The sequence below is a fragment of the Bombina bombina genome, chromosome 4, assembly GCF_027579735.1.
Source record: "Bombina bombina isolate aBomBom1 chromosome 4, aBomBom1.pri, whole genome shotgun sequence".
NCBI lineage: Eukaryota > Metazoa > Chordata > Amphibia > Anura > Bombinatoridae > Bombina > Bombina bombina.
The window spans coordinates 872,804,639-872,830,831 of NC_069502.1; the positions used below are offsets into that span (position 1 = coordinate 872,804,639).

Sequence of the window (26,193 nt, forward strand, 5' to 3'; positions counted from 1 at the left end):
TCTTAACAGATAGCTAATTTACCTTTATTTTGCATTTAAAATGGCTCCTTGTACCTGTGATATCCACACCCATACTGAACATTTCAATACTAAAGTATAGGCTATATAAAACATAACCAGCAAAATAAGGTCAGTGGGGGGTAGGAGAGATAAGTTATAATTGATCATCTATGCATCTAATGTGTTTCCAGCTATGGAAACACACTTACATCAGCGTTCACCTGACTATAATGCCCTCAAAAGTACCTACATTTCAAAGAAGCATATATTATCATATAAATGAGGGCCTTTTAGTTCAGTGTTCTCCAAAGGACCTTTTAACGGCTGCACCCTCTGGCTGATTTTACTGACCACCCGACTAAAATTTTAGTCAATATTAAGCTAAAATTTGCTAATATTAAAAATGCTCAATTTTTATTGCATACATTATTATTAAATACATTTATATTACATTATGCAATTCATTTATGCTTTGGATAGCAGGAAATTATATAATATTAGAAATTCCTACACTGCCCTCACCTGGCTACTTCAGAATGCCACCTGGCTGGCAAATTTGTCTATGGAGAACACTGTAGTGTATTTATATAACTTTGATCTTCATATATGGACTCACATGGACCTCTATCAAATAAATACACATTTATTCTTGTCAGATGATTACTATTACCAGAGTGATCACCTGTCTATTCATCCTATACAGGGATCTTATTGAAAGAGCGGCCTCTGGGCTTTAAACAAGGGGTCAGTACAATTTTTTTTTTCTTCTTAAAATTGTACTTAAAATTTATATAGCCAAATTACTCTTATTGCCTTTCAAATTGTGGGTTTTATGGATTTCTAGACATTAAGGGTACTGAGATTTAAAGGTTTTAATACTAGCCCTTATTAAGCTCTCTCTAGCCTGCAGCATCTCGGCACTTCCACTTGGTGACATCATTGGCATCCTCAGATTCCCTGGTGATGATTCTGAACACACTGTGCTTCTTTGTAACTGTTTAAGATGCAGGGGGCCCGGGATTAGCTCCAAAACTCCTGCCCCAGGAGGACAACATGTAGTCAATATCCTCTGCACTTAAGAGGTTAGAATTTGATTCCCCTTTAATATGAATTTTCTTATGTTTAATAAGAGTTGATTTCTGAGTAAACGATTTCCCACATTCAGTACACAAAAATGCCCTTTCTTTTGTATGAGTCTTTTGATGATCAAAAAGTGTTGCTTTCCGAGCAAAACATTTTCCACACTCAGAACATGAAAACTCTTTCTCTCCTGTATGGGTTTTCAGATGATTAGTAAGAGCTGATTTCAGCAAAAAACATCTCCCGCATTCAGGACATGGAAATGCTTTCACTCCTGTATGAATTTTTTGATGAGTAATAAGATTTGATTTCTGGACAAAACATCTCCCGCATTCAGAACATGAAAATGCTTTCTCTCCTGTATGAGTTTTCTGATGAGCAACAAGATTTGATTTCTGGACAAAACATTTCCCACATTCAGAACATGGAAATGCTTTCTCTCCTGTATGGATTTTCAGATGCTTAGTAAGAGCCGATTTCAGCAAAAAACATTTCCCGCATTCAGGACATGGAAATGCTTTCACTCCTGTATGAATTTTCTGATGAGTAATAAGTTGGGATTTCCAGGTAAAAGATTTCCCACATTCAGAACATACATTTCCCTTGTGGCTGCTTTGATTTTGAAGAAGACCGAAAGAAGCATCAGGATTCTGACCATGTCTAGGATTATTGCAGTTTGTGAGTTCACCTGTTGAAAAGAAATACAATGGGAATAATTATGACATCATTACTTTATCTTGAGAACATTTGAAAAGGACACTGTACACTAGATTTTTCTTTGCACTGGAAGTTTTTTTTATAACAATGTATAGTTTTGCTTCTTTTTTTTAATAACATTGTGCTGATTTTCAGACTCCTAACCAAGATGTAATCAGATGTAGACTCAAGTCTACAAACTCTTACTTGCCTGTTTATGTAATGGATCTTTTCATATGCATGGGAGGGGGTGTCTGCTCTTCCTGCTTTCTCAGCCCCTTTCAGTGGGTGTCCCAGCCTAACCTCATTAATAGTGCTAAACTGGGAGCTTCTAAGTAAGTTTTTAAAACAGATTTATACTGGATTTTTAGATCAGTATCTGTGCATATTCTTCTTTATAGTAGTGTTTATTACATGCAGTTTTATGAACATTGGTATATACTGTCCTTTAACTGTTCTGAATTAGTGTCTAGAACAAGGGGAGGGGACCAGCTATGAGCCTACACGTTTCCCAGATATTCATCATAACGTTTAAGGGCAGTTTACTGGACATTATGGGCTATTTTTAAGGACTTCCATGCATCTCATTTTTGTCAGTTACTACAATACATATAAATTAATGCTGCTGTAATATTTTTAACTATTATTTTTCTTAAATATATTTTGAGCTTTTAAATTGTCTTTACAGTCAATTTTAGGAATACAATTATGTCAGCTAAAAAATTAGTCATTTAACGATTGCTTGTGTGCAAAACATTTTTTTTAGAATGTTGCATTTTATACCACATGTTCCTTACTTGTAATGAAGTTTTTCTACACATCAGAGTATCATTTTATGTAAACAAGTAAACATATGCAAATAAATATTTTTGGAATATCTAGAAATTAATTCTGCTTTTAAGTTTTTTGTAATAGTCTAAAAATATTTAATTTATTGAGCAGTTACTATTATTATTATACCTGCTCTGTCGTCTCGGAATAACATTCAGAATACTTTTCATAAGGCTCTTAGTTTGTTGTAACCCCACAGTCTTCTTGTGCCCTGGGTCTCCTTTGGGCCCTTTAGGGTGGTGCACAGTTTGCTTTTTAACATAAATTATGCTTACCTGATAATTTCCTTTTCTTCTGATGGAAAGAGTCCTTAGCTGCATTCTACTTTTGGGAATTAAGAACCTGGCCACCAGGAGGAGGCAAAGACACCCCAGCCAAAGGCTTAAATACTCATCCCACTCCCCTCATCCTCCAGTCATTCTGCCGAGAAACAAGGAACAGTAGAAGAAATATCAGGGTGAAAGGTGCCAGAAGAATAATAAGGACGCCCCACATAAAATAACGGGTGGGGAGCTGTGAACAGTCCACAGCTGCATTCATTACTTTTGGGAAAACAATACCCAAGCTATAAAAAACACTGAATGCCAAGACAGGAGGGTATAATAGGCGGCCCAAACTGAGGGCACCATGCCTGAACCTCTACCCACTAAAAACCCCCGCTTCGTCCGAATTTTAAGAGGAAAACCCCCAACAACACTGACTCGCAGTCAGTTCAGAAGCCAAACTAGAGACTGCAAACGGACTCGACTGAGCCAACAGTTCTCCAAGAAACACTGTCACCCAACAGACGGTATCCCACCACTCACCCCCCACAAATGAAGGGAACACCAGCCAAAACCCCCAAGGGGACAAGGCAAAGGAGAACCTGAGGAAACCGAAAGGTCCCCTAATAAAAAAAAAAAGAACACCTCCAAGAGTGAGATCAGCTCACAGAGACCCAAAAGGGGCCCAAACAGGGAAAGGAGGCCACGCCTATACCAAGCGAAACCCGGGACAAGACCGGCACAGAACAGACGTCTCTCCAACATCCTGCAAGCACGGAAAGCAACTGAAAAGGCAAAGTCCTCCCAGTGTCTGACCATAGAATACTAAAGCATTCAACCATGAAAAAGTGTGTAATACACCCAGGTGAAAAACCCCAAGTTTGAAAACACAGAGTCCCTAACAGGACGACACAGAGGGTACTTGCCAGGAAGAAGAAAAAGTCAAGCAAGAAACAGACCGCAAAAGCAATCCCAGGACAGAGGGCACGCTCCAGGCAACCTAAGTAACCGGGTCTACACACAGGTCCTTAAAAAGGACCCCCCCTACAAGTAGCTTGCCAAGCAGAGGCCCAGCCAACCCATTCGCCTGCAGAGCAGGGAATCCACGGGAACACTGGCAAGCTGACCAGGGGAAGGCAACCCTAAGGCGCACCAGAAATTGGACATCCAGCGCCAGCAGCTGGGTATGAACCAACAACCCTTGAGGCGCAAACCACACAGCTAACCACCAGATGATGGTGGCAAAGAGTAAAAAATACTCCGAAAACCTGGCCAACCATGGCCAGGTTAGGTAGAAGGACCAAGGACATAGCCCAAGTTCCCACTATCGTGGAACACCCCGACCAGCCCTGAGAACCAAGATTCCAAAACAACCCAAGACTGGGTCAGGAAAAAGGCCAAGCGAAGCTTCAGCAACCGGAATTCTCAGGGAGAAAAACAGGTCAGAGCACCTAATAGTTCAGGCAAACCTTACCCTAGAACTAAACACCCCAGCTGGCCAAAAAGCCAGACACAAGGGATACGGATGCATATCCAGAGAATCCGGATAGCGAGAAGAACTCGAAAAACCCCGACCAAAGGAAGGAACCACCCCTAGCTAAAGTCCAACGCTTCAAGGAGCAAGGCTAGAAGTCGTAAAAAGATACTTCTCAGAGCCTCAGGACAACCAAGGGATACCTCGAGGTCAAAAAAATCCTATTAGCAGGACTAGTCTCCCTATCACCTTTGCACAAGCAGAGGACACAAGGAAGAGAAAGGCACTAAGCCTTCCCAGATCTGGAAAACCCTGAGCTAAACAAAGTCCCCGCAGGGAACAACCATCACTCGGAAACACAGATCCCTAAAAGGAGATGCAACTCACCCGGAGACAATGGAAGAAGACCCAAAGGTCTCTTATAACTCAGACAGACAGTACACATCAAAGAGTAAGAGCTGTATCTAGATACACTATAAACAGCTTATGTGTACACCAGTAAGGTGTCAAGAGCTGCAACTGGTTTCAAACTGCAAACCTTCCGCATGCTAGACAGCTATCCTGTACAAGCTGTTGGATCAAACCCAAAAGGACAAATTCAGAGGCCTAAAAATGAAGGCCAAACCGCTCAACTGCGGTAAGGGGCGTTAAGCCCTCCAACTCCCCAACACATGGGGGAGGAAACTCTAAGAAAAGGAGGTACTATAGGAGCGCCTCAAAAAGGGCGAGGACTCAGCTATCCTTTTGAGTTAGAATGTGTGTAATAGTGTGGAGGGTCTAAAATGTGTGTACCCAATGCACTTACAATTAATATATCTTATATTGTTAGTATAACATTTAATGGGTTGCACCAACTGCATAAACAATATAACAGTATATGATCATAACAATAATAACATTCATGGATCCATGATTATAAAAACACTTTAAAATGGCCTAAAAATAATTAAATACAATATATAGGCGAGCAATGTAAGATACGTCAAAGATGCACCTGTATAGATATATTGATGTCAATGTTCCCAATTTAAGCAATAGTCCATCAAGTGTAGATTGTTAAAAGTCCAATTTATAATCAATCCAAATAGTGATGTGAAAAAAATTAAAAAAAATATAAAAATTAAAAAATATATATAGAAAGTTATAAAAATGCGGTGTCCAAAAAATTCCAACAGATAAGTGTGAAGAGATAAAAAGTGAAAAAAGTGCGAAAAAATGACAAAAATAAAAAATATATGCAGAAATACCCCAACGGGTAGTAAGTATCTATAGATAACAATGTATATCACAATAGATGTGCAGAAAATCTCTTGTGTAAATAATTAGTCAACTCTATGTGAGTAGGTTGATCCCAATTAGGAAGTTGGTGATGCAAAAATAAATAAGATGAAATCCCAATGATGTAAAAGGAAATTTGATGGGTTCCTGTATACTTATAGGAGATCCTCAAAACCTATGGATAAAGAACAATATCGACATAGAACAGTATTGTTTGTGATAAAAATAAAATGATTGAAACAAAACTCACCATGTAGTGTCAACGGGTTTCGCCCAATGTAGGGCCTTTTTCAAGACTAAAGCATGGTAGGTGAGAGTGTCCCTTATAAAGGTTATTACATATTTGGCGCCAAAAAAGACTGTTTTAGAACCAGATGTCATATACCGGATGTGATTATATTTTAGTATTAGAGATTAATATATTGGTTCGTTATAAACTTATCGTTATGTTTAGAAGTGATCGCATTCTAATAATAATATTGTACCTAGTTCTTCTTATAGGGGCAGTGTACTAATAATTTACCGGTATTAGCGGCGACTAGGAAGTGATGCTATTCTCACTTCCGTGTTTACATTTTACCGGAAACGGATATGACGTGTGCTTCCGGTTTTTTACAACATCCGGGTTAGACCTGTCATTGGTCGCTAGTGTAAATAGAGGTTCAAATGTGATCTCTGGGGCTATCATCATATAATCAACCTTACTGAAAACGGCATACAAGTGTACTATTATAAAAATAGCATATTGTGTTCAAAAGGTACCCTATATAAAAGATTACAACATACTAGAATAAAAATACAAAAATGATTACTAACGACATATTGCCTGGAGAGATTACAAAAATAGATCGGTTACAGAGAGTTGAATTACTAATGAGCAATGTGTTACTGCCCTTATTATCTAAGTGGGCATATGTTAATGTGTATTACTGTTAGTATGGTTCAAAGTAAATTGGTAGATGGGTAATCTTGGTTGGCCTATGGGAATGGTTATCCTAATTTAAAACATTTAGAGTATGAAAATATACAGAATAAAAATATAAAAAAATATAAAAAATATAATAAATATATATTTGATCTAATGAATCCCACATCTTGCTAAAAAGGAAGTTAGAGGTCGATTCATTTACTAGATATATCAGAGTTAAATCAAATTATATATATATATATATATATATATATATATATATATCTCATCGACTGAGAGCATCACTTTATCGGACTTGTTAGTAAATAATAAATGAATGTGGTAACCAAATGGCTCGAGTTATTGAAGCTGGTTTATAGTAATAAGGATTGGGAAACACCCTACGATATGAACAAGACTGTACCTAGTATCTGACTAATAATGGCTAGTGGAAAAAAATACACATGATGTGACTGAATCATGTGTTCAAAGGCGTGTTATTCTAGCTCGTATATGTCTGTGACCTTATGGTGTCCAAAAAAGAACTTATGATAGTACTACTCCTATATTATGGGTGTAGATCTATATAAATTCATTTCAGATTTAATAAGTGGGAGAGGTCTTCTTTATTATTAAGTCCCTTTGGATAAAGGCAAGCTAAATCAAAAATCCATCTTGATTCATTAATGAGCAATTTATGCTCATAATTACCACCTCTCCAGTTAGGTTTAACTAATTGTATCCCGAAGTAACTTAGATCCTTCTGGTTACCCTTGTGATGTATAGTGAAGTGTCTATACAGTGCAGTGTCAGTATTACCATGTTTAATCTGAAGTAGGTGCTCACGGATTCTGTCCTTTAGACCTCTCGATGTTTGGCCTACATATTGTAGTCTACAACTACACTGTATCACATAGATTACACCTCTACTGCTGCATCTAATTAGATCTTTGATTTGATGTTTGGTATTGTAATTGTAGCATGTAAAATTCTTGATTTTCAAACCCCTTTTACACGCTGTGCAGCTAGGGCATGGGAAGAATCCTTTTATGTCTTTCCCAAAGACATCTTTAACCTTTGTCTTTTTCGTACGGGGTATGCTCAGGGATAGTATGTTCTTTAGATTCTCTGTTTTTCAGTAAATTAATCTTGGTTTAACAGGTAATGTCTCTCCTAAGATGTCATCATTCCTCAATAATGGCCAGTGTTTCTCAATTATTTTCTCTATGATATGTCTATTCTCGCTGTACTCGGAGATGAATGTGACATTCATAGTGTTTCTATCGAGGACATTATTAATTGACTTGTCGTATTTTAGTAAATCGTTTCGATCCCTTCTTCTTACTTCTTCGATATCTTTATCCAATTTGGTTTCTTTATAACCTCTTTCCAGGAAGCGCTCTTTCAATACCAGTGCCTGTTCTTCACATCGGTCGAAATTTGAACAGTTTTTCTTAATTCTGAGTAGCTGCCCTTTAGGAATATTTTCATTCCATCTGGAATGATGGCAGCTATCACTGTGGATGTAGTTGTTGCAGTACACAGGTTTGAAATTTTTTTCTAATTTTCCATTTCTGACTTCTATTTTCAAGTCTAGAAATGTTATTTCAGTGCTGCTTATTTCGTGGGTAAAATGGAGATTATGTGTATTGTTGTTCATCACTTGGATCAAACCCAAAAGGACAAATTCAGAGGCCTAAAAATGAAGGCCAAACCGCTCAACTGCGGTAAGGGGCGTGAAGCCCTCCAACCCCCCACCACATGGGGAAGGAAACTCAGATGTCAGATAGAATGATGCAGCGGAAAAAATCCCCTGCCCGGCCATCCATGACTGAAGGCTATAAGGACTGAAACAATCCTTCCCGCCTCATGGACCCACAGGTCCTCTTGAATGCTTTGTTGAACATGAAAAACAATGATAACCTGAGCACTCGGCGCATCTACCGAACCAGCCGAGCAGAACAGCGCCACGTGTCTGAACAGCCGCAAGACCGAACGAACCCGACAGGACCAGCCTGCACCTAGGGTCCTAACCGGCAAGCTGCATAAATTCTCCCTCATAGGGAAAAAAAACAGAAAACAGACATTTTTAACATAGGACTAACATGTCCAAAACAACTTCGGAAGAAGTAATAAAGAATTTAAATCCCAGAAGGTTCCTAAAGGAAACAAAAACAAATAAAAGACATCCCATCGGATATAAATCAAATATAAGGCAACCCGGAGGTTAACGTAATAAAAAAGGATATAGTGCTACAGTGCCGAGTATAATCGGAGGTTAATGCCCAAAAAGACACAGGCCTACCCACAGGACCAGCCAAACGGGCCCCTATCTTTCAAACACTGGGAAAGATCTCAAACAAATGACAATCAGGAGATTACTTCATCCCCACATGTCTAATGAGGTGCACCATTGGAATTAGACTGAAAATCCCCATATCTGGTAACGATAGGGTCATTCGATAATCGCAATCCTGTAACGAAAGGCACAACACTCAGGGACAGTTACACCTGCGGGGAACTGTAGAGGCCCTCCCCAAGGCAGAAGGCCCGAGACAATAGGGCACAAGCACATTCTCAAAGAAATGTCTGGATTCTGTAGACGAACAATCGCCAACATTATGTGGAAGTGAAAACATGCTGCAACCTCCAGGGGGAACACGCCACCCTGCATGGAGAAAAACTGGGTTACCCGCATGTGTAGAAGTATGAATTGGTAGAGCCCGAGGAACAAGGCGCTCTTAAATGGCATACGGAACAAAACTGGTCGACATGTGTCAACGAGGCCAATCCAGATACGTCACCGGACACAGAATCTGAAATCAATACAGTCTCAGCATCAGAATCTTCCATAATTGGATAGAGGAAATATCAATATGGACTAAACTATGAAAACAAAAACAGCACCTGACACCCACAATGGCTGGGGCACCTCCGATGACCAGAGCCCTGCGGACTAGAATATCTCCTTTGCTACACGTACAGGAATGCAGAAATGGGGTACGGAACCAGGCCTGAACACAAGGCGAACCAAACAGTCCAAAAAAGCGCCCAACTAAAAGGCTGCGTCACTTCCAAAGGCCTCAGAGTTCCAACCACGAGCCCTTGAACATCACACATAAGCAGGTTGAATCACATAACAAACATGATTATAAACCCCCCTGTTCAATAACCCCCCTCAATTCCAAAACAGAGACTCACTGAGACCCTTATGTTATATAGTTCCCGCAAAGGTGTGTAACCTCTTGGGAAAACAGTCACATTACAGTACATTGATGATAAAGTAAAATGAAACAATCTTACCGGAATCAACGCTGTGGAACAGGAACACGGCCTTTCAAGTGTGACGAATAGTAGCATCGCCTCCGCCATGGACTTGAGAGAAGAAAGCAGGCAGCAGAGCGAAGTTAGACAACGCCGATTCCATGAGTAGCTGTTAATATGAGTCTGGATGGTTTTGCAGAGAGACTCCCCCTGCATCTCCGGACTCTAACGTTCATCCAAGCCATCACTGAAAGACTGTCAGGACTACTTAAAACTCCTGTCCCATGCCAAAGAGTACTACCCTCCATAAGAGACAAAAAACTAAAATTAAAAATTCTGACATGTATCTGCCAACCTCCTGGGACGAAAGGCAAAGAATGACTGGGGGATGAAGGGAGTGGGAGCCTTTGGCTGGGGTGTCTATGCCTCCTCCTGGTGGCCAGGTTCTTAATTCCCAAAAGTAATCTCTTTTCATTTAAGAAGAAAAATTATTCATATTACTGGTTGCGATATGTGCTAGACCGCCTGGGTCTGGGGGGGGACCTAGGGTTATGGGAAATTGAAGAGATCCTTTAGGCTCTTTAAAATTTTTGGGGAAAACTATTGGCTGTAACATTTCTACTGCTTGTTAGTCGAATTTACTTATAATTTGATGTTTATTCTGTGGATACCTAGAGACCTACTTATCTTTGGACTTCCTACAAGAATATAGGTCTCATGTTATATTTGTTAGAAAATGGTCTCCACATGTTGGAATGTAAACATATAAAAGAGGTTGCTTCATATGGCCAATTGCTCCTATCTTTAGGATTCAATACTGATTGCAGCATCTAGCATGTCTGTGTATTAGATATGTGAAAATTGATGTATGCATCCAGGCATGTTGCCATTATAATGTCTTCTATTTGTATGTATGTTTGCCATTGCTACTGCAATAAAAAAAAAAAATGAGCAGTTGCAATACTACTTTTTATAACCATTACTTGTGTGCACAGATTTGAGTTTATTTATTTATTTTAGATAGTTGCACTCATGATGCCTATTTTATTAACTCTGTAAAGCGTGTTTCCTTGCATGCTGTACATCCTGTACAATTGGATCTCTAGGAAACATATGTATTCAAGTATAGTTAAATGTTTGCTTTCTAAGAATATGTTCAATAATTCTTAAAATGGTATTACAATTTTAATTACTTTGTAAATAAAGGTAAAACCTACCAGTCTGATAAATTTGGCCTCACTTTATTTCAAACCTCTAAACTCACCAGTGCCTTTGGAGAGTTCTACTGCCCTCCAAAAAGCTCACTCCCTGGAATTGCTTCCATTTCAGCTCTGGGTTGGCTACATTAAACATGAAGGCCGGAGTTTTAAGAATTTTAATGTTTTTAGGCATTTTTTAAATAACTCTTTAATACAAACATAATCTAATCTTTAAAATACACTAAAACTAAATAATATAACTAACTGCTTGTTGTCACAGATGCCACATCCCTCACCTTTTAATGGGTGAATAAACCAGTTAATTTTACATTTATTGCAATAATGGAAAGTGTATTTTTAAATGTGTGTTATAAAATGTTACCAGGGAAAGGTAGAAGCTGCAACACTAATAAAACCAGCAAGCTCCCTACCTCCCCTGGCTGTTTTATTTATTAAGAGCATGTGGGTATTAATAATAATCTGCAGCCAGGCAAGTTCAATGTTAAACTCCATAGAAAGTATGCACTTCACCGATTGGCTGAAACACATTTATTTGATTGGTACTGTTGAAGCCAATCAAGAGTCTATTTACTAACCAACCACAGTGGACTTTCTGCTATTTGGTCACAGTGCTTCTGGCTGCTAATTGTAAAGTGTCTAAGAATGGGGAGTTTGTATTGTTTTATGGCACCTTGAGTGTGATAAGAAGTGCTATTTATACCCTGCAGTTCCATCAATAAAACAGACTTTCCAGGATAGAAATTTAGGCTGTGTCATTGGGATAAAACATAATTTATGCTTACCTGATAAATTTATTTCTCTTGTGATGTATCGAGTCCACGGATTCATCCTTACTTGTGGGATATTCTCCTTCCCTACAGGAAGTGGCAAAGAGAGCAGCCACAGCAGAGCTGTCTATATAGCTCCTCCCTTAGCTCCACCCCCAGTCATTCGACCGAAGGCTAGGAAGAAAAAGGAGAAACTATAGGGTGCAGTAGTGACTGAAAGTTTTAAAATAAAAATATATATGCCTGTCTTAAAAAACAGGGCAGGCCGTGGACTCGATACATCACAAGAGAAATAAATTTATCAGGTAAGCATAAATTATGTTTTCTCTTGTAAGATGTATCGAGTCCACGGATTCATCCTTACTTGTGGGATACCAATACCAAAGCTTTAGGACACGGATGAAGGGAGGGACAAGACAGGGACCTTAAACGGAAGGCACCACTGCTTGTAGAACCTTTCTCCCAAAAATAGCCTCCGAAGAAGCAAAAGTATCGAATTTGAAAATTTGGAAAAAGTATGAAGCGAAGACCAAGTCACCGCCTTACAACTCTGTTCAACAGAAGGCTCATTTTTAAAAGCCCATGTGGAAGCCACAGCTCTAGTAGAATGAGCAGTAATTCTTTCAGGAGGCTGCTGTCCAGCAGTCTCATAGGCCAAACGGATGATGCTTTTCAGCCAAAAGGAAAGAGAGGTAGCCGTAGCCCTTTGACCTCTCCGTTTACCAGAATAAACAACAAACAATGAAGATGTTTGACGGAAATCTTTAGTTGCTTGTAAGTAGAACTTTAAAGCACGAACCACATCAAGATTGTGTAACAGACATTCCTTCTTTGATGAAGGATTAGGACACAGAGAAGGAACAACAATCTCTTGATTGATATTCTTATTAGAAACAACCTTAGGAAGAAACCCAGGTTTGGTACGCAAAACCACCTTATCTGCATGGAAAACAAAGTAAGGGGAATCAAAGCAGATAGCTCAGAAACTCTTCGAGCCGAAGAGATAGCTACTAAAAACAAAACTTTCCAAGATAGATGCTTAATATCTATGGAATGCATAGGTTCAAACGGAACCCCTTGAAGAACTTTAAGGACTAAGTTTAGGCTCCAAGGCAGAGCAACAGGCTTAAATACAGGCTTAATTCTGACCAAAGCCTGACTAAATGCTTGAACGTCTGGGACATCTGCCAGACGTTTGTGCAGTAGAATAGACAAAGCAGATATTTGCCCTTTTAGGGAACTAGCTGATAATCCCTTCTCCAAACCTTCTTGGAGAAAAGACAATATTCTAGGAATCCTAATTTTACTCCACGAGTAACCTTTGGATTCACACCAATAAAGATATTTGTGCGAAATCTTATGATAGATCTTCCTGGTGACAGGCTTTCTAGCCTGAATCAGGGTATCAATGACCGACTCAGAGAAACCACGCTTTGATAGAATCAGGCGTTCAATCTCCAAGCAGTCAGACGCAGAGAAATTAGATTTGGATGCGTGAACGGACCATGGATTAGAAGGTCCCGCCTCATTGGCAGAGTCCACGGGGAACCGAGGACATGTCCACTAGGTCTGCATACCAAGTCCTGCGTGGCCACGCAGGTGCTATCAGAATCACTGAAGCTCTCTCCTGCTTGATTCTGGCAACCAGACGTGGGAGGAGAGGAAACGGTGGAAATACATAGGCCAGATTGAAGGACCAAGGCACTGCTAGAGCATCTATCAGTAACGCCTTGGGATCCAGGGACCTGGACCCGTAACGAGGAAGTTTGGCATTCTGATGGGATGCCATCAGATCCAATTCTGGTGTGCCCCATAGCTGAATCAGCTGGGCAAATACCTCCGGATGGAGTTCCCACTCCCCCAGATAAAAAGTCTGACGACTTAGGAAATCCGCCTTCCAGTTCTCTACTCCTGGGATGTGGATTGCTGAGAAATGGCAAGAGTGATCCTCATCTGCCCATCTGATTATTTTGGTTACCTCCATCATCGCTAGAGAACTCCTTGTTCCTCCTTGATGATTGATATAAGCTACAGTCGTGATGTTGTCCGACTGAAATCTGATGAATTTGGCCGCAGCTAGCTGAGACAACGCCTGAAGCCCATTGAATATCACTCTCAGTTCTAGAATGTTTATCGGAAGAAAAGATTCCTCCCGAGACCATAAGCCTTGTGCTTTCAGGGAGTTCCAGACTGCACCCCAGCCTAGCAGGCTGGCATCTGTCGTTACAATGAGCCACTCTGGCCTGCAAAAGTACATTCCCTGAGACAGGTGGTCCTGAGACAACCACCAGAGAAGAGAATCTCTTGTCTCCTGGTCCAGATGCAGTTGAGGAGATAAATCTGCATAATCCACATTCCACTGTTTGAGCATGCATAGTTGCAGTGGTCTGAGGTGTAGGCGGGCAAAAGGAACTATGTCCATTGCCGCTACCATGAGTCCGATTACCTCCATACACTGAGCCACTGATGGCCGAGGAATGGAATGAAGAGCTTGGCAAGTGGTTAAGAGTTTTGATTATCTGACCTCCGTCAGAAATATTTTCATTTCTACCGAATCTATCAGAGTCCCTAGAAAGGAAACTCTTGTAAGAGGGAAGAGAGAACTCTTTTTTATGTTCACCTTCCACCCGTGAGATCTCAGAGAAGCCAACACGATGTCCGTGTGAGACTTGGCTAGCTGGAGAGTCGACACCTAAATTAAGATGTCGTCTAGATAAGGCGCCACTGCAATGCCCCATGGTCATAGAACCGCCAGAAAGGACCCTAGTACCTTTGTGAAAATTCTGAGAGCCGTAGCCAACCCGAAGGGAAGGGCCACAAACTGGTAATGCCTGTTTAGAAAGGCGAATCTGAGAAATTGATGATGATTTCTGTGAATAGGGATGTGTAGATACGCATCCTTTAAGTCCACGGTAGTCATATATTGACCCTCCTGGATCAGAGGTAGAATAGTCCGAATAGTCTCCATCTTGAATGATGGAACTTTGAGGAACTTGTTTAGAATTTTGAGATCCAAGATTGGTCTGAAAGTTCCCTCTTTTTTGGGAACCACAAACAGGTTTGAGTAAAACCCTAGCCCCTGTTCCTCTTTTGGGACTGGGCGGATCACCCCCATGGTATGTAGGTCTTCTACACAGCGTAAGAACGCCTCTCTCTTTGTCTGGTTTACAGACAATCAAGAAATGTGAAATATCCCCCTTGGAAGGGAGTCTTTGAATTCCAGAAGATATCCCTGGGACACAATTTCTAAAGCCCAGGGATTGTGAACATCTCTTGCCCAAGCCTGAGCGAAGAGAGTCTGCCCCCTACTAGATCCGGTCCCGGATCGGGGGCTACCCCTTCATGCTGTCTTAGAGGCAACTGCAGGCTTCTTGGCCTGTTTACCCTTGTTCCAAGCCTGGTTAGGTCTCCAGACTGACTTGGATTGGGCAAAATTCCCCTCTTGCTTTGCAGCAGAGGAAGCTGAAGCGGGACCACTCTTAAAGTTCCGAAAGGAATGAAAATTATTTTGTTTGGTCCTCATCTTATTTGATCTATCCTGAGGGAGGGCATGACCTTTCCCTCCAGTGATGTCTGAAATAATCTCTTTCAGTTCAGGCCCGAATAGGGTCTTTCCTTTGAAAGGGATGTTCAAAAGTTTAGATTTTAGATGACACATCAGCAGACCAGGACTTAAGCCATAACGCCCTGCATGCTAAAAATGGCAAAACCTGAATTCTTTGCCGCTAATTTAGCCAGTTGAAATGCGGCATCTGTAATAAAAGAATTAGCCAACTTAAGGGCCTTAATTCTGTCCATAATCTCCTCTAATGGAGTCTCTATCTGAAGAGCCTCTTCTAGAGCCTCAAACCAGAAAGCAGCTGCAGTAGTTACAGGAACAATGCACGCAATAGGTTGGAGAGAAAAACCCTGATGAACAAAAATTTTCTTCAGGAGACCCTCTAATTTTTTATCCATAGGATCTTTGAAAGCACAACTGTCTTCGATAGGTATAGTTGTACGCTTAGACAGAGTAGAAATAGCTCCCTCCACCTTAAAAACTGTCTGCCACGAGTCCCGCATGGTGTCAGATATGGGAAACATTTTCTTAAAAACAGGAGGGGGAGTGAACGGAATACCTGGTCTATCCCACTCCTTAGTAATAATATTCACAATTCTCTTAGGGACTGGAAAAACATCAGTGTAAACAGGAACCTCTAAGTATTTATCCATTTTACCCAATTACTCTGGAACCACTATAGGGTCACAATCATCTAGAGTCGCTAATACCTCCCTGAGCAATAAGCGGAGGTGTTCAAGCTTAAATTTAAAGGCCGTCATATCAGAATCTGTCTGAGGAAGCGTCTTTCCTGAATCAGAAATTTCTCCCTCAGATAACAAATCCCTCACCCCTACTTCAGAGGGCATATCAGATATGGCTACTAAAGCGTCAGACGGCTCAGCATTTTTCCTAAACCCAGAACTGTCCCGCTTTCCTTGTAAACCAGGCAGTTTAGATAAAACCTCTGCGAGGGCTGTATTCATAACTGTGGCCATGTCTTGTAAAGTAAAAGAATTTGACCAACTAGAGGTAATTGGTGTCACTTGTGCGGGCATTACTGGTTGTGACACTTGGGGAGAGCTAGATGGCGAACCCTCATTTACTTCTGGCTGAGAATCATCTATTGCTCTATTTTTAAGTGCTAATATATGTTCTTTATAGTTTATAGACATATCAGTACGATTGGGACACATTCTAAGAGGGGGTTCCACAATGGCTTCCAAACATATTGAACAAGGATTTTCCTTGGTGTCAGACATGTTAAACAGGCTAGTACTGTAACAAGCAAGCTTGGAAAACACTGTAATCAAAGTAAATAACACTTAGAAATAAAACGGTACTGTGCCTTTAAGAGAAAAAAAGCTGCACAAATTCTGCAAAACAGTGTAAAAAAGCAGTAAACTTACCGAAATTTTTACAGTAGCATCATAAAGCCTTAGTAACTTTGCACAGCTATGCAAATAAACAATTAACTCCTTAATGGCAAAATGACACTCACCCATCCAAACGTCAAAACCGGTAAAAATGACTTTCAGCACCTTGCCACAAGCTCTGCTGTGGTTCCTACCTGCCCTTCAGAACGATTTGTGGGGGAAAAAACTTCTTTTACAGCCCTCAAACACAGCAGGAACTTCTGGAGAAGCAGTTAGATGTCTCTGAGGAAAAGAAACTGTGCAACTGAGGCGCGAAAATAGGCCCCTCCCACCTCCCTCGATGTTTTGAGGCCTATCAGAAAAACACCAGAGTGTCTCTTAATTAACCATGTGGGTTAAAAACCCCAAAAACAAGCCACAATGACCCCTTTAGTCCCTTCAAAAAAACGTTATAATTGCATCATTTACTGAATAAACAAAAACGTTTTTTTCCTAACAGTGTCACCAGTAACTAATGAGCCCTTCATGCAAGCTGAAATTCCTATCCAAGTGTCTGAATACAGCTTACCCTTCCCTCATGGGAATATTGACAGCCTTTTCTAGAATTAACACAGTCTGTCTAGAAAAATATAGACTTAACATACCTCATATGCAGCTTAGCATGCAAACCGTTCCTCCAACTGAAGTTTTCCTGTACTCTTCAGCCGTTGTGAGAACAGCAGTGGATCTTCGTTACAAAGTGCTAAGATCATCATCCTCCTTGCAGAAATCTTCATCCCTTTTCTGCCAGAGAGTAAATAGTACACACCGGTACCATTTAAAATAACAAATTTTTGCTTGAGAAATAAAAAACTAACATTTTTGTCACCACACTCGCTCTGCCCTTCCTAGTACTTAGAGTAGGCAAAGAGAATGACGGGGGTGGAGCTAAGGGGGGAGCTATATAGACAGCTCTGCTGTGGGTGCTCTCTTTGCCACTTCCTGTAGGGAAGGAGAATATCCCACAAGTAAGGATGAATCCGTGGACTCAATACATCTTACAAGAGAAATTAACTTTTATCACTTTGTCTGCGAGGTTTTAAATAGCAGCCTCACTTAGGCCTTGAGAGAGAGTTACACAGCTACAGAAGCTGGTGTGTGTGTTTGTTACACTGTGTAAAAGACTTTTGTTCCTGTGAACTGTAAAAGGACATTATTTTTACAAAGCACTTGTGGAATGCTGTGAAGTGCTGGGACACATTTAAAAGCACTTAACTTTGCTGCAGAGGAAGGATTTCCCTCTTTTGAAAATGAACTGCCTGTTTGTTATTGCTGTGAAAAATAAAGCCTTTTAAACTACAGTGGATTGTCCTGTGCTGCATTTGTGCACTAGAAGACCGTGGTTAAAAGTGGTCCCTGTTACACTTGGTGGAGAATGCGGGCAACCACGTTGTATGTCTGTGGGCATAATAATCTGCAAGCAACATGGAGGAAGTCATTAAAGCTTTGATCCATTCTAATGCTATACAGCAGGAGACTAACAGAAAAGCTGCTGAAAATAGTGCAGCACTGCAACAGTTGGTCTTGGCCCAGTCAGAGAGTGCTATGCTGCTGGCTAAATCACAGAAGGAGAACACTGAATTGTTGATACAACAGATGGCTGCTGTGCAAGCTGAGACATTCAGGAAGACCCGGGAAGAGCAACAAAGTGCTACACAAACTCTGCAACGAGAGGTTCAAGCCATATCAGAAAAACTGAACTCTGAATATGTTGGTGGCAGCCAAGGTTCCAGAGTAATAAGGGCTAGTCATTATCTTCAAAAAATGACAGTAGCTGATGATGTTGAGGCATATCTTTTGGCATTTGAACGCACAGCAGAAAGAGAAAAATGGCCGACAGTTGAGTGGGCGAGTATACTTGCGCCATATCTTAGTGGTGAACCTCAGAAGGCCTACTTTGATTTAGAGCCAGCACAAGCCAGTGACTATAAGAAATTGAAGGCAGAAATCCTTGCACGCCTGGGGGTGACTTCGGCAGTCTGTGCACAAAGATTCCATTCCTGGATGTTTTTATCTCATAATGCTGCAAGATCCCAGATGTTCGACCTTATACACCTTGCCAGGAAGTGGCTGCAACCAGAGGTTAATTCGGCTACCAATATAGTGGAACTACTGGTGATGGACCGGTTTCAGCGTGGATTACCTGCTTCCCTGCGGCGGTGGGTTAATCAAGGTGATCCTCAAACAGCGGATCAGTTGATTTTATTGGTCGAAAGATTTATAGCTTCAGGAGAAGTTTTGCAACAATCTTCAATGGATCAGCCCCACAATCCCAAGTCCCAGAGCTCTACAAGAACTGGTAAGACTGTTCAGGGGATAAAGGGGATAAGAGAGCAGCAGGTGTATAGGCAAAACACCAGAGACATTTCCCCAGGAATTAAGGAAACATTTAAATATAACCAACCTGTAAGATGTTTTAAATGGAACGAGGTTGGGCATATTGCTAGAGACTGTGATAAAGATGAATTTATGGACTGTAATGTTGCACATTCACTATTGTCTAATAGCAACAGCTCTGTTAATAATGATTCCCATTGGTGTACTGTGACGGTTAATGGTAAAGTGTCTAGGGCTTTGCTTGATTCAGGAAGTATGGTCACACTAGTGGCTAAATCTTTAGTACCAGATGCAGTATTAGATTATGGGGAAAAAATGGGAATTATCTGTGTTCATGGAGATAAACGGGAATATCCTACAGCTGAGGCAGAGATTGAGACTCAGTGTGGTAAATTAAAATATTGTGTTGGTGTAGTACCAAATTTAGCCCATGAGGTGGTGATAGGGAGAGATTTTCCAAACTTTCTGGAGTTATGGGAATCTCCAGAAATATGTCAAACTTCTGATATTTATGTATTTCCTTTCTCTGAAACTGATTTTGAAGGGGGTTCCATTGAAAAGGAGAAAAATAAGATTTATTGCCCTATGCCTGTATTAGTAGGTGATCAACCTTCTCAGAGTAATGAAGTACCAAGTACTAGCTCGGAAAATATTGAGGATTTGATAGATCTGGTTGGTGGCCCTGGTAATTTTAAAAAAGCCCAATGGGAGGATCCAACATTGGTAGAGGCAAGAAATAATATCAGGGTTATAAATGATGTTGTGACACAGCCAGGAAATGTATTACCCTATCCTTATTTTGAAGCAGTTAATGATTTGGTATATCGTGTAGAGAAGAAAGGAACAGACATTGTTAAACAACTTTTGGTGCCCCAGACTTTTAGGAACACTGTATTAAATCTTGCACATAACCACATTCTAGGGGGGCATTTGGGAGTTGAGAAAACCAAAGAGAGAGTTCTTAGAAGGTTTTATTGGCCAGGGATATTTGTAGCCATCAAGGATTATTGTGCTTCATGCCCTAAGTGTCAACTTACAGCTCTTGCTAAAGATTTTCGTAACCCTTTAGTGCCCTTGCCTATAATTGATGTGCCTTTTGAAAGAATTGCTATGGACTTGGTGAGTCCGCTGGTTAAATCTGCTAGAGGACATCAGTATATACTGGTAATCCTTGATTATGCTACACGCTATCCTGAGGCAGTTCCCCTTCGTAACAGCTCTGCAAAGTCCATAGCAAAAGAACTCATGCTAATGTTTAGCAGGGTCGGGATACCTAAGGAAAGTTTGACAGACCAAGGAACTCCATTTATGTCCAGGGTTACAAAAGAATTGTGTAAGTTGTTGGGCATAAAACAACTAAGGACCTCAGTATATCACCCTCAGACTGATGGTTTAGTAGAAAGGTTTAACAAAACTCTCAAAAGTATGCTAAGAAAGGTAATTAACACAGATGGGAGAAATTGGGACCTTCTGTTACCCTATCTAATGTTCTCTATCAGGGAGGTTACCCAGGCTTCTACAGGTTTTTCCCCATTTGAACTGTTATATGGGCGGCATCCCAGGGGATTACTAGATATAGTTAAAGAGACTTGGGAGCAAGAGACAACACCTTATCGAAGTATTATTGAACATATTTCCCAAATGCAGGATCGTATGGAAGCTGTCATGCCCATTGTAAGGGAACATAAGGGAAAAGCACAGGAAGCACAAAAGTACAGCTACAACCGTAATGCTAGAGCCAGGGTGTTTCAACCTGGGAATAGGGTGTTAGTTCTGGTCCCTACAGTTGAAAATAAATTCTTGGCTACTTGGCAGGGCCCATATGAGATAATTGAGAAAGTGGGTGATGTTAATTACAAAGTAAGTCAGCCAGGGAGAAGGAAACCTGAGCAAATATATCATATAAATCTGTTAAAACCTTGGAAAGATAGGGAAGTTTTAGTTGCCTTAAAACCTACAGAACTCCCTGTCACTGAACCAGATGTAAATATATCGGAAACCCTATCTGTACATCAGAAGCGAGAGGTCAAGGATTTTATTAGAATAAACAAAGAGGTATTTTCTGTGGTACCGGGAAAAACTAATGTTATTAAGCATTACATAATAACAGAACCAGGGAAGAAGGTCTGCCTTAAACCCTATAGGGTCTCTGAGGCTCGTAGAAAGTCTATTAAACTGGAGGTAGAAAAAATGTTAAAGCTTGGGGTAATTGAGGAATCACAAAGTGAGTGGAACAGTCCAATCGTGCTTGTTCCAAAGCCGGATGGTTCATTAAGGTTCTGTAATGACTTTCGTAAGCTTAATTGTGTTTCCAAATTTGACACCTAGCCAATGCCTAGAGTAGATGAGTTGATAGAAAGGCTAGGAAAAGCACGTTATCTCACTACAATTGATTTAACGAAAGGGTATTGGCAGGTGCCTCTCACTAGTCAAGCAAAGGAAAAGACAGCTTTTTCAACCCCAGAGGGCTTATTTCAGTATACAGTGTTGCCAATTGGTGTAAATGGGGCCCCGGCAACATTCCAGAGGATGATGGATAGAATTCTGAAACCCCATGTTCGTTATGCGGCAGCATATTTGGATGATGTTATCATTTATAGTACAGATTGGGAATCCCATCTTCCAAAAGTTTAAGCAGTACTTGATGCAATACGGTCCGCTGGGTTAACTGCCAATCCTGCAAAATGTACTGTTGGTTTACAGGAAGCTAAGTACTTGGGTTATACTATTGGTAGAGGATTAGTTAAACCTCAGACAACAAAAGTAGAGGCCATACAGAACTGGCCACAGCCTCTAACTAAAAAACAAGTAAGAGCATTTATTGGGATAAATGGTTATTATAGAAGGTTTATCCCGAATTTCGCTACAATTGCGGCACCCTTGACAGATCTCACAAAAGCAAGGGCCCCAATTATGATAAAATGGTCCCCAGAAGCAGAACAAGCTTTTAAGCATTTGAAAGATGCCCTTTGTGCCCATCCAGTTTTGGTAACCCCCAAATTCGCTAAAGATTTTATTGTACAGACAGATGCCTCTGATGTTGGTTTAGGAGCAGTTCTCTCACAGGAGTGTCAGGGAGAAGAGCATCCTGTCCTTTTCCTAAGCAGAAAACTTATTTCACAGGAAAAGAACTATTCTATAGTGAAGAAAGAATGTCTTGCCATTAAGTGGGCTTTAGAGACCCTTAGGTACTATCTGTTGGGAAGAAAATTTAAATTAATAACAGATCATGCTCCTCTCACATGGATGAGTCAGAATAAGGAAACAAATTCAAGGGTTACTAGGTGGTTTCTTAGCTTGCAACCCTTCAATTTTACTGTTGAGCACAGGGCTGGTCTTTTGCAGGGCAATGCTGATGGTTTGTCTCGGGTACATTCATTGATGTCCATGGTCGCCCATGAGCTGGGGGGGAGGTTATGTGACAGAAAGCAAGGCCTGGTTATAAATGGAAGATATTTAAGACCAAACATTGTACATGCTATTTCTCCTTTCAGTTAAAACCCCAGGGAGAAAGAGTGTGTATTTGATTATGCAGTTGATAAACTGTGTTCTGGGTCCCTGGGGTTTGGGATAATTGGAGAGAGGGTGGGCCATTATCCCAGACAGCTGTGAAGCTGTCCAGCAGCTAATCACAGGTGTGGCTAATTAGAAGTTGTGAGGGTTTAAATAGCAGCCTCACTTAGGCCTTGAGAGAGAGTTACACAGCTACAGAAGCTGGTGTGCGTGTTTGTTACACTGTGTAAAAGACTTTTGTTCCTGTGAACTGTAAAAGGACATTATTTTTACAAAGCACTTGTGGAATGCAGTGAAGTGATGGGACACATTTAAAAGTACTTAACTTTGCTGAAGAGGAAGGATTTCTCTCTTTTGAAAATGAACTGCCTGCTTGTTATTGCTGTGAAAAATAAAGCCTTTTAAACTACAGTGGATTGTCCTGTGCTGCATTTTTGCCCTAGAAGACCGTGGTTAAAAGTGGTCCCTGATACAATATATATATATATATATATAGGATTTTGTTGTAGGTGTGTGCACTCTCACTATCTTTCGCCAACCGCCAGGGTGCTGTAAAAATGTTTCAATAGTTTTAGATAAGATAAGCACTCACTGGACTTCAGCCGTCCCTTCCTCTGACAAACAACAATACAAAATGACAAACTTATAAAGGTGAATAAAACCCTCCCCTGTGTTCAGAACCAATCAGTGCAATCTGCGTGTTAGGACTGGAGAAACAAGTCTCCTGATAGGCTAAAGATCAAAAATCAAACAAGATGATAGGATGAAAAGAGTGTCAAACAAAGTGTCTATTCCTATGAGCATCTGAAAGTGAAAAAAAGTGTATGCCCGTGTGTTTAAAAACAACGTCCAAGGTCAGCAAATGATTAATAACCTTATAGAGACATCCATGGGTGTAAATCATAATATAGAGTGGGGCTCGTGTGGTATAAATTTACACAGCAAAAATAACCAATAGCGTTAATCAACACAAAAATCATGGTCAGCTCAGCCAATCAAACAATCCATCTATCCAGTGGTCAGATGAGTCACAGCTCATCCAGCCCCACCCTCAAACCTGTCCGTGACTCACAGTGTCACTCTGTCAAACACATACCTATTAATCAGATCTCATTTATTGCACTAGAAAAATGTCTACCTGGGACTCATATATATCCCAGCTATGTTCAGACTAATCACAACCCAAGGGGGAGTCCCGATCCCGGATACATTGATAATATGCAGGCGGCAATCTAAAACCATCATATCAAAATAGTAATACCATAACATTGCCATACTGGAGACGCATGATTTCAGTACTAAGACAACAAAGCATATGATTGGAGCTTTAGTGGTGTGTGGTTCCACACTGACATATTATTGGCTGGAGACGCGCGCTGCACTGAATAGAACTGTCGGACACTGACTTGTGATCAAAGAGGACAGCGGCTATTTATGCTCGGTGTATAGGGGCATTAGGGTTGACTTTATGTGGAAATATGGCAATGTTATGGTATTACTATTTTGATATGATGGTTTTAGATTGCCGCCTGCATATTATCAATGTATCCGGGATCGGGACTCCCCCTTGGGTTGTGATTAGTCTGAACATAGCTGGGATATATATGAGTCCCAGGTAGACATTTTTCTAGTGTAATAAATGAGATCTGATTAATAGGTATGTGTTTGACAGAGTGACACTGTGAGTCACGGACAGGTTTGAGGGTGGGGCTGGATGAGCTGTGACTCATCTGACCACTGGATAGATGGATTGTTTGATTGGCTGAGCTGACCATGATTTTTGTGTTGATTAACGCTATTGGTTATTTTTGCTGTGTAAATTTATGCCACACGAGCCCCACTCTATATTATGATTTACACCCATGGATGTCTCTATAAGGTTATTAATCATTTGCTGACCTTTGACGTTGTTTTTAAACACGGGCATACACTTTTTTTCACTTTCAGATGCTCATAGGAATAGACACTTTGTTTGATACTCTTTTCATCCTATCATCTTGTTTGATTTTTGATCTTTAGCCTATCAGGAGACTTGTTTCTCCAGTCCCAACACGCAGATTGCACTGATTGGTTCTGAACACAGGGGAGGGTTTTATTCACCTTTATAAGTTTGTCATTTTGTATTGTTGTTTGTCAGAGGAAGGGACTGCTTTTTTGTCCCGAAACGTCACAAATAAAATTGTTTATAACACAGACGGCTGAAGTCCAGTGAGTGCTTATCTTATCTAAAACTATATATATATATATATACATACATACACACAAATATATATATATATATATATATATATATATATATATATATATATATAAAAATAAATAAATAAATAAAGGCATTGACCCAAGGAAGGAAAGCATAATTCCGTCATTATATAATTCGCTGATAAGACCTCACCTTGAGAATGAAGTACAGGTCTAGGAACCAATTTTTTTTTAAACAAAAAGCACATTGCAAAGTTTAGAGAAGGGCCACAAAGCTAATAAGGGGAATTGATAATTTTAGACTATGAAGAGAAGTTAGTCAAACTGGGTCTGTTTTCTGTAGAAAAGGTGCTTATATCCAAGGCACATATAAATTATTTGTGGAAGCACTGTTTATTCCAAGGCAATCGTTTTAATCTCCAGCAATGTAAAGGTTTTTTTGCTGTAAGAGAAATCAAATTGTGGAACTCATTGCCTAAGGAGGTAGTGAAAGTCAACAATTTGGATACTAAAATAGCTTTGACACATTTCTGGTTAGAAACAGAAATCATGATATGAGAACAAAATCAACATAGAGGTTGAACAGAAGTATGCATATATATAGCACTTCACTCTCCCAATAAATAACCGTAATTATACCATCAAAATGGGAGATATGAATAGGTGATAGAAGTTAAAATATAACCTTTATTGATTTATTTAAAATTGGAAAACAAACAACAACAACATACAATTTAAAAAAACTGCAAAAAGTTGTGGACCAATGGAGCATGTATTGGCTAACACGTAGATATATTGAATGTTGGGGTAGTTATCAGATACGTTGGTTTTTTTTTTTTAATTCCTTGGTTGGGATTAGTATAAGACACAAACACAGGTGGTTAAAAATACTACACTCTAAATCTCTAAAATGCTAACCCAGAGGTTGGACTATCTCCTAGAACCAACCAAAAGTGAAGGACAAACAAGGATTTTGGGTAGCGCTAGAACAGCTTAGAGAGGGAGGGGGGCAATGAATATAACTGTGGTGCTGGGTGTATGATTACAAATAATATATATGTGTGTGACAAATTTATGGGAAGGATACTAAATATTAGTGTGAGGGAAAAATAAATTCCTCAAATATTGAAGACAAAATATATTACCAATATTGATAGGAAAGGATGGATTATTACAAATGTGTTGGTCTAAAGTCGCCTAAAAGATGATACTAAATAAAACTATATGCAGTCAGTATAGGAAAGATTATTAAAGGGTTTTAATGATACAGAATAAGGTAAAATTATATATAAAACAATCTTAGTAATAAGTTGGTGCCGGCACCTAATGTATCAAGTACAACAAATAAAAACGGCAATTTAAGAACAATGTTAAAAACAGTAATTTGAGGATCTAAATGCTGATATTT

At 40.1% G+C, this 26,193-nt stretch overlaps 1 protein-coding gene across 2 annotated transcripts in view; it reads right to left on the reverse strand.

Moving 5' to 3' along the window:
- Positions 1–387: 387 nt before the first annotated feature.
- Positions 388–26,193, reverse strand: part of LOC128657377 (oocyte zinc finger protein XlCOF7.1-like) — a 150,443-nt gene continuing 124,637 nt past the window's right edge. For both annotated transcript variants that reach the window (XM_053711705.1, XM_053711706.1), the window contains one exon: positions 388–1,768. In XM_053711705.1, the coding sequence (XP_053567680.1) occupies positions 999–1,768 (770 nt within the window). In that variant the 3' untranslated portion in view covers positions 388–998. The remainder of the gene's footprint in view (positions 1,769–26,193) is intronic.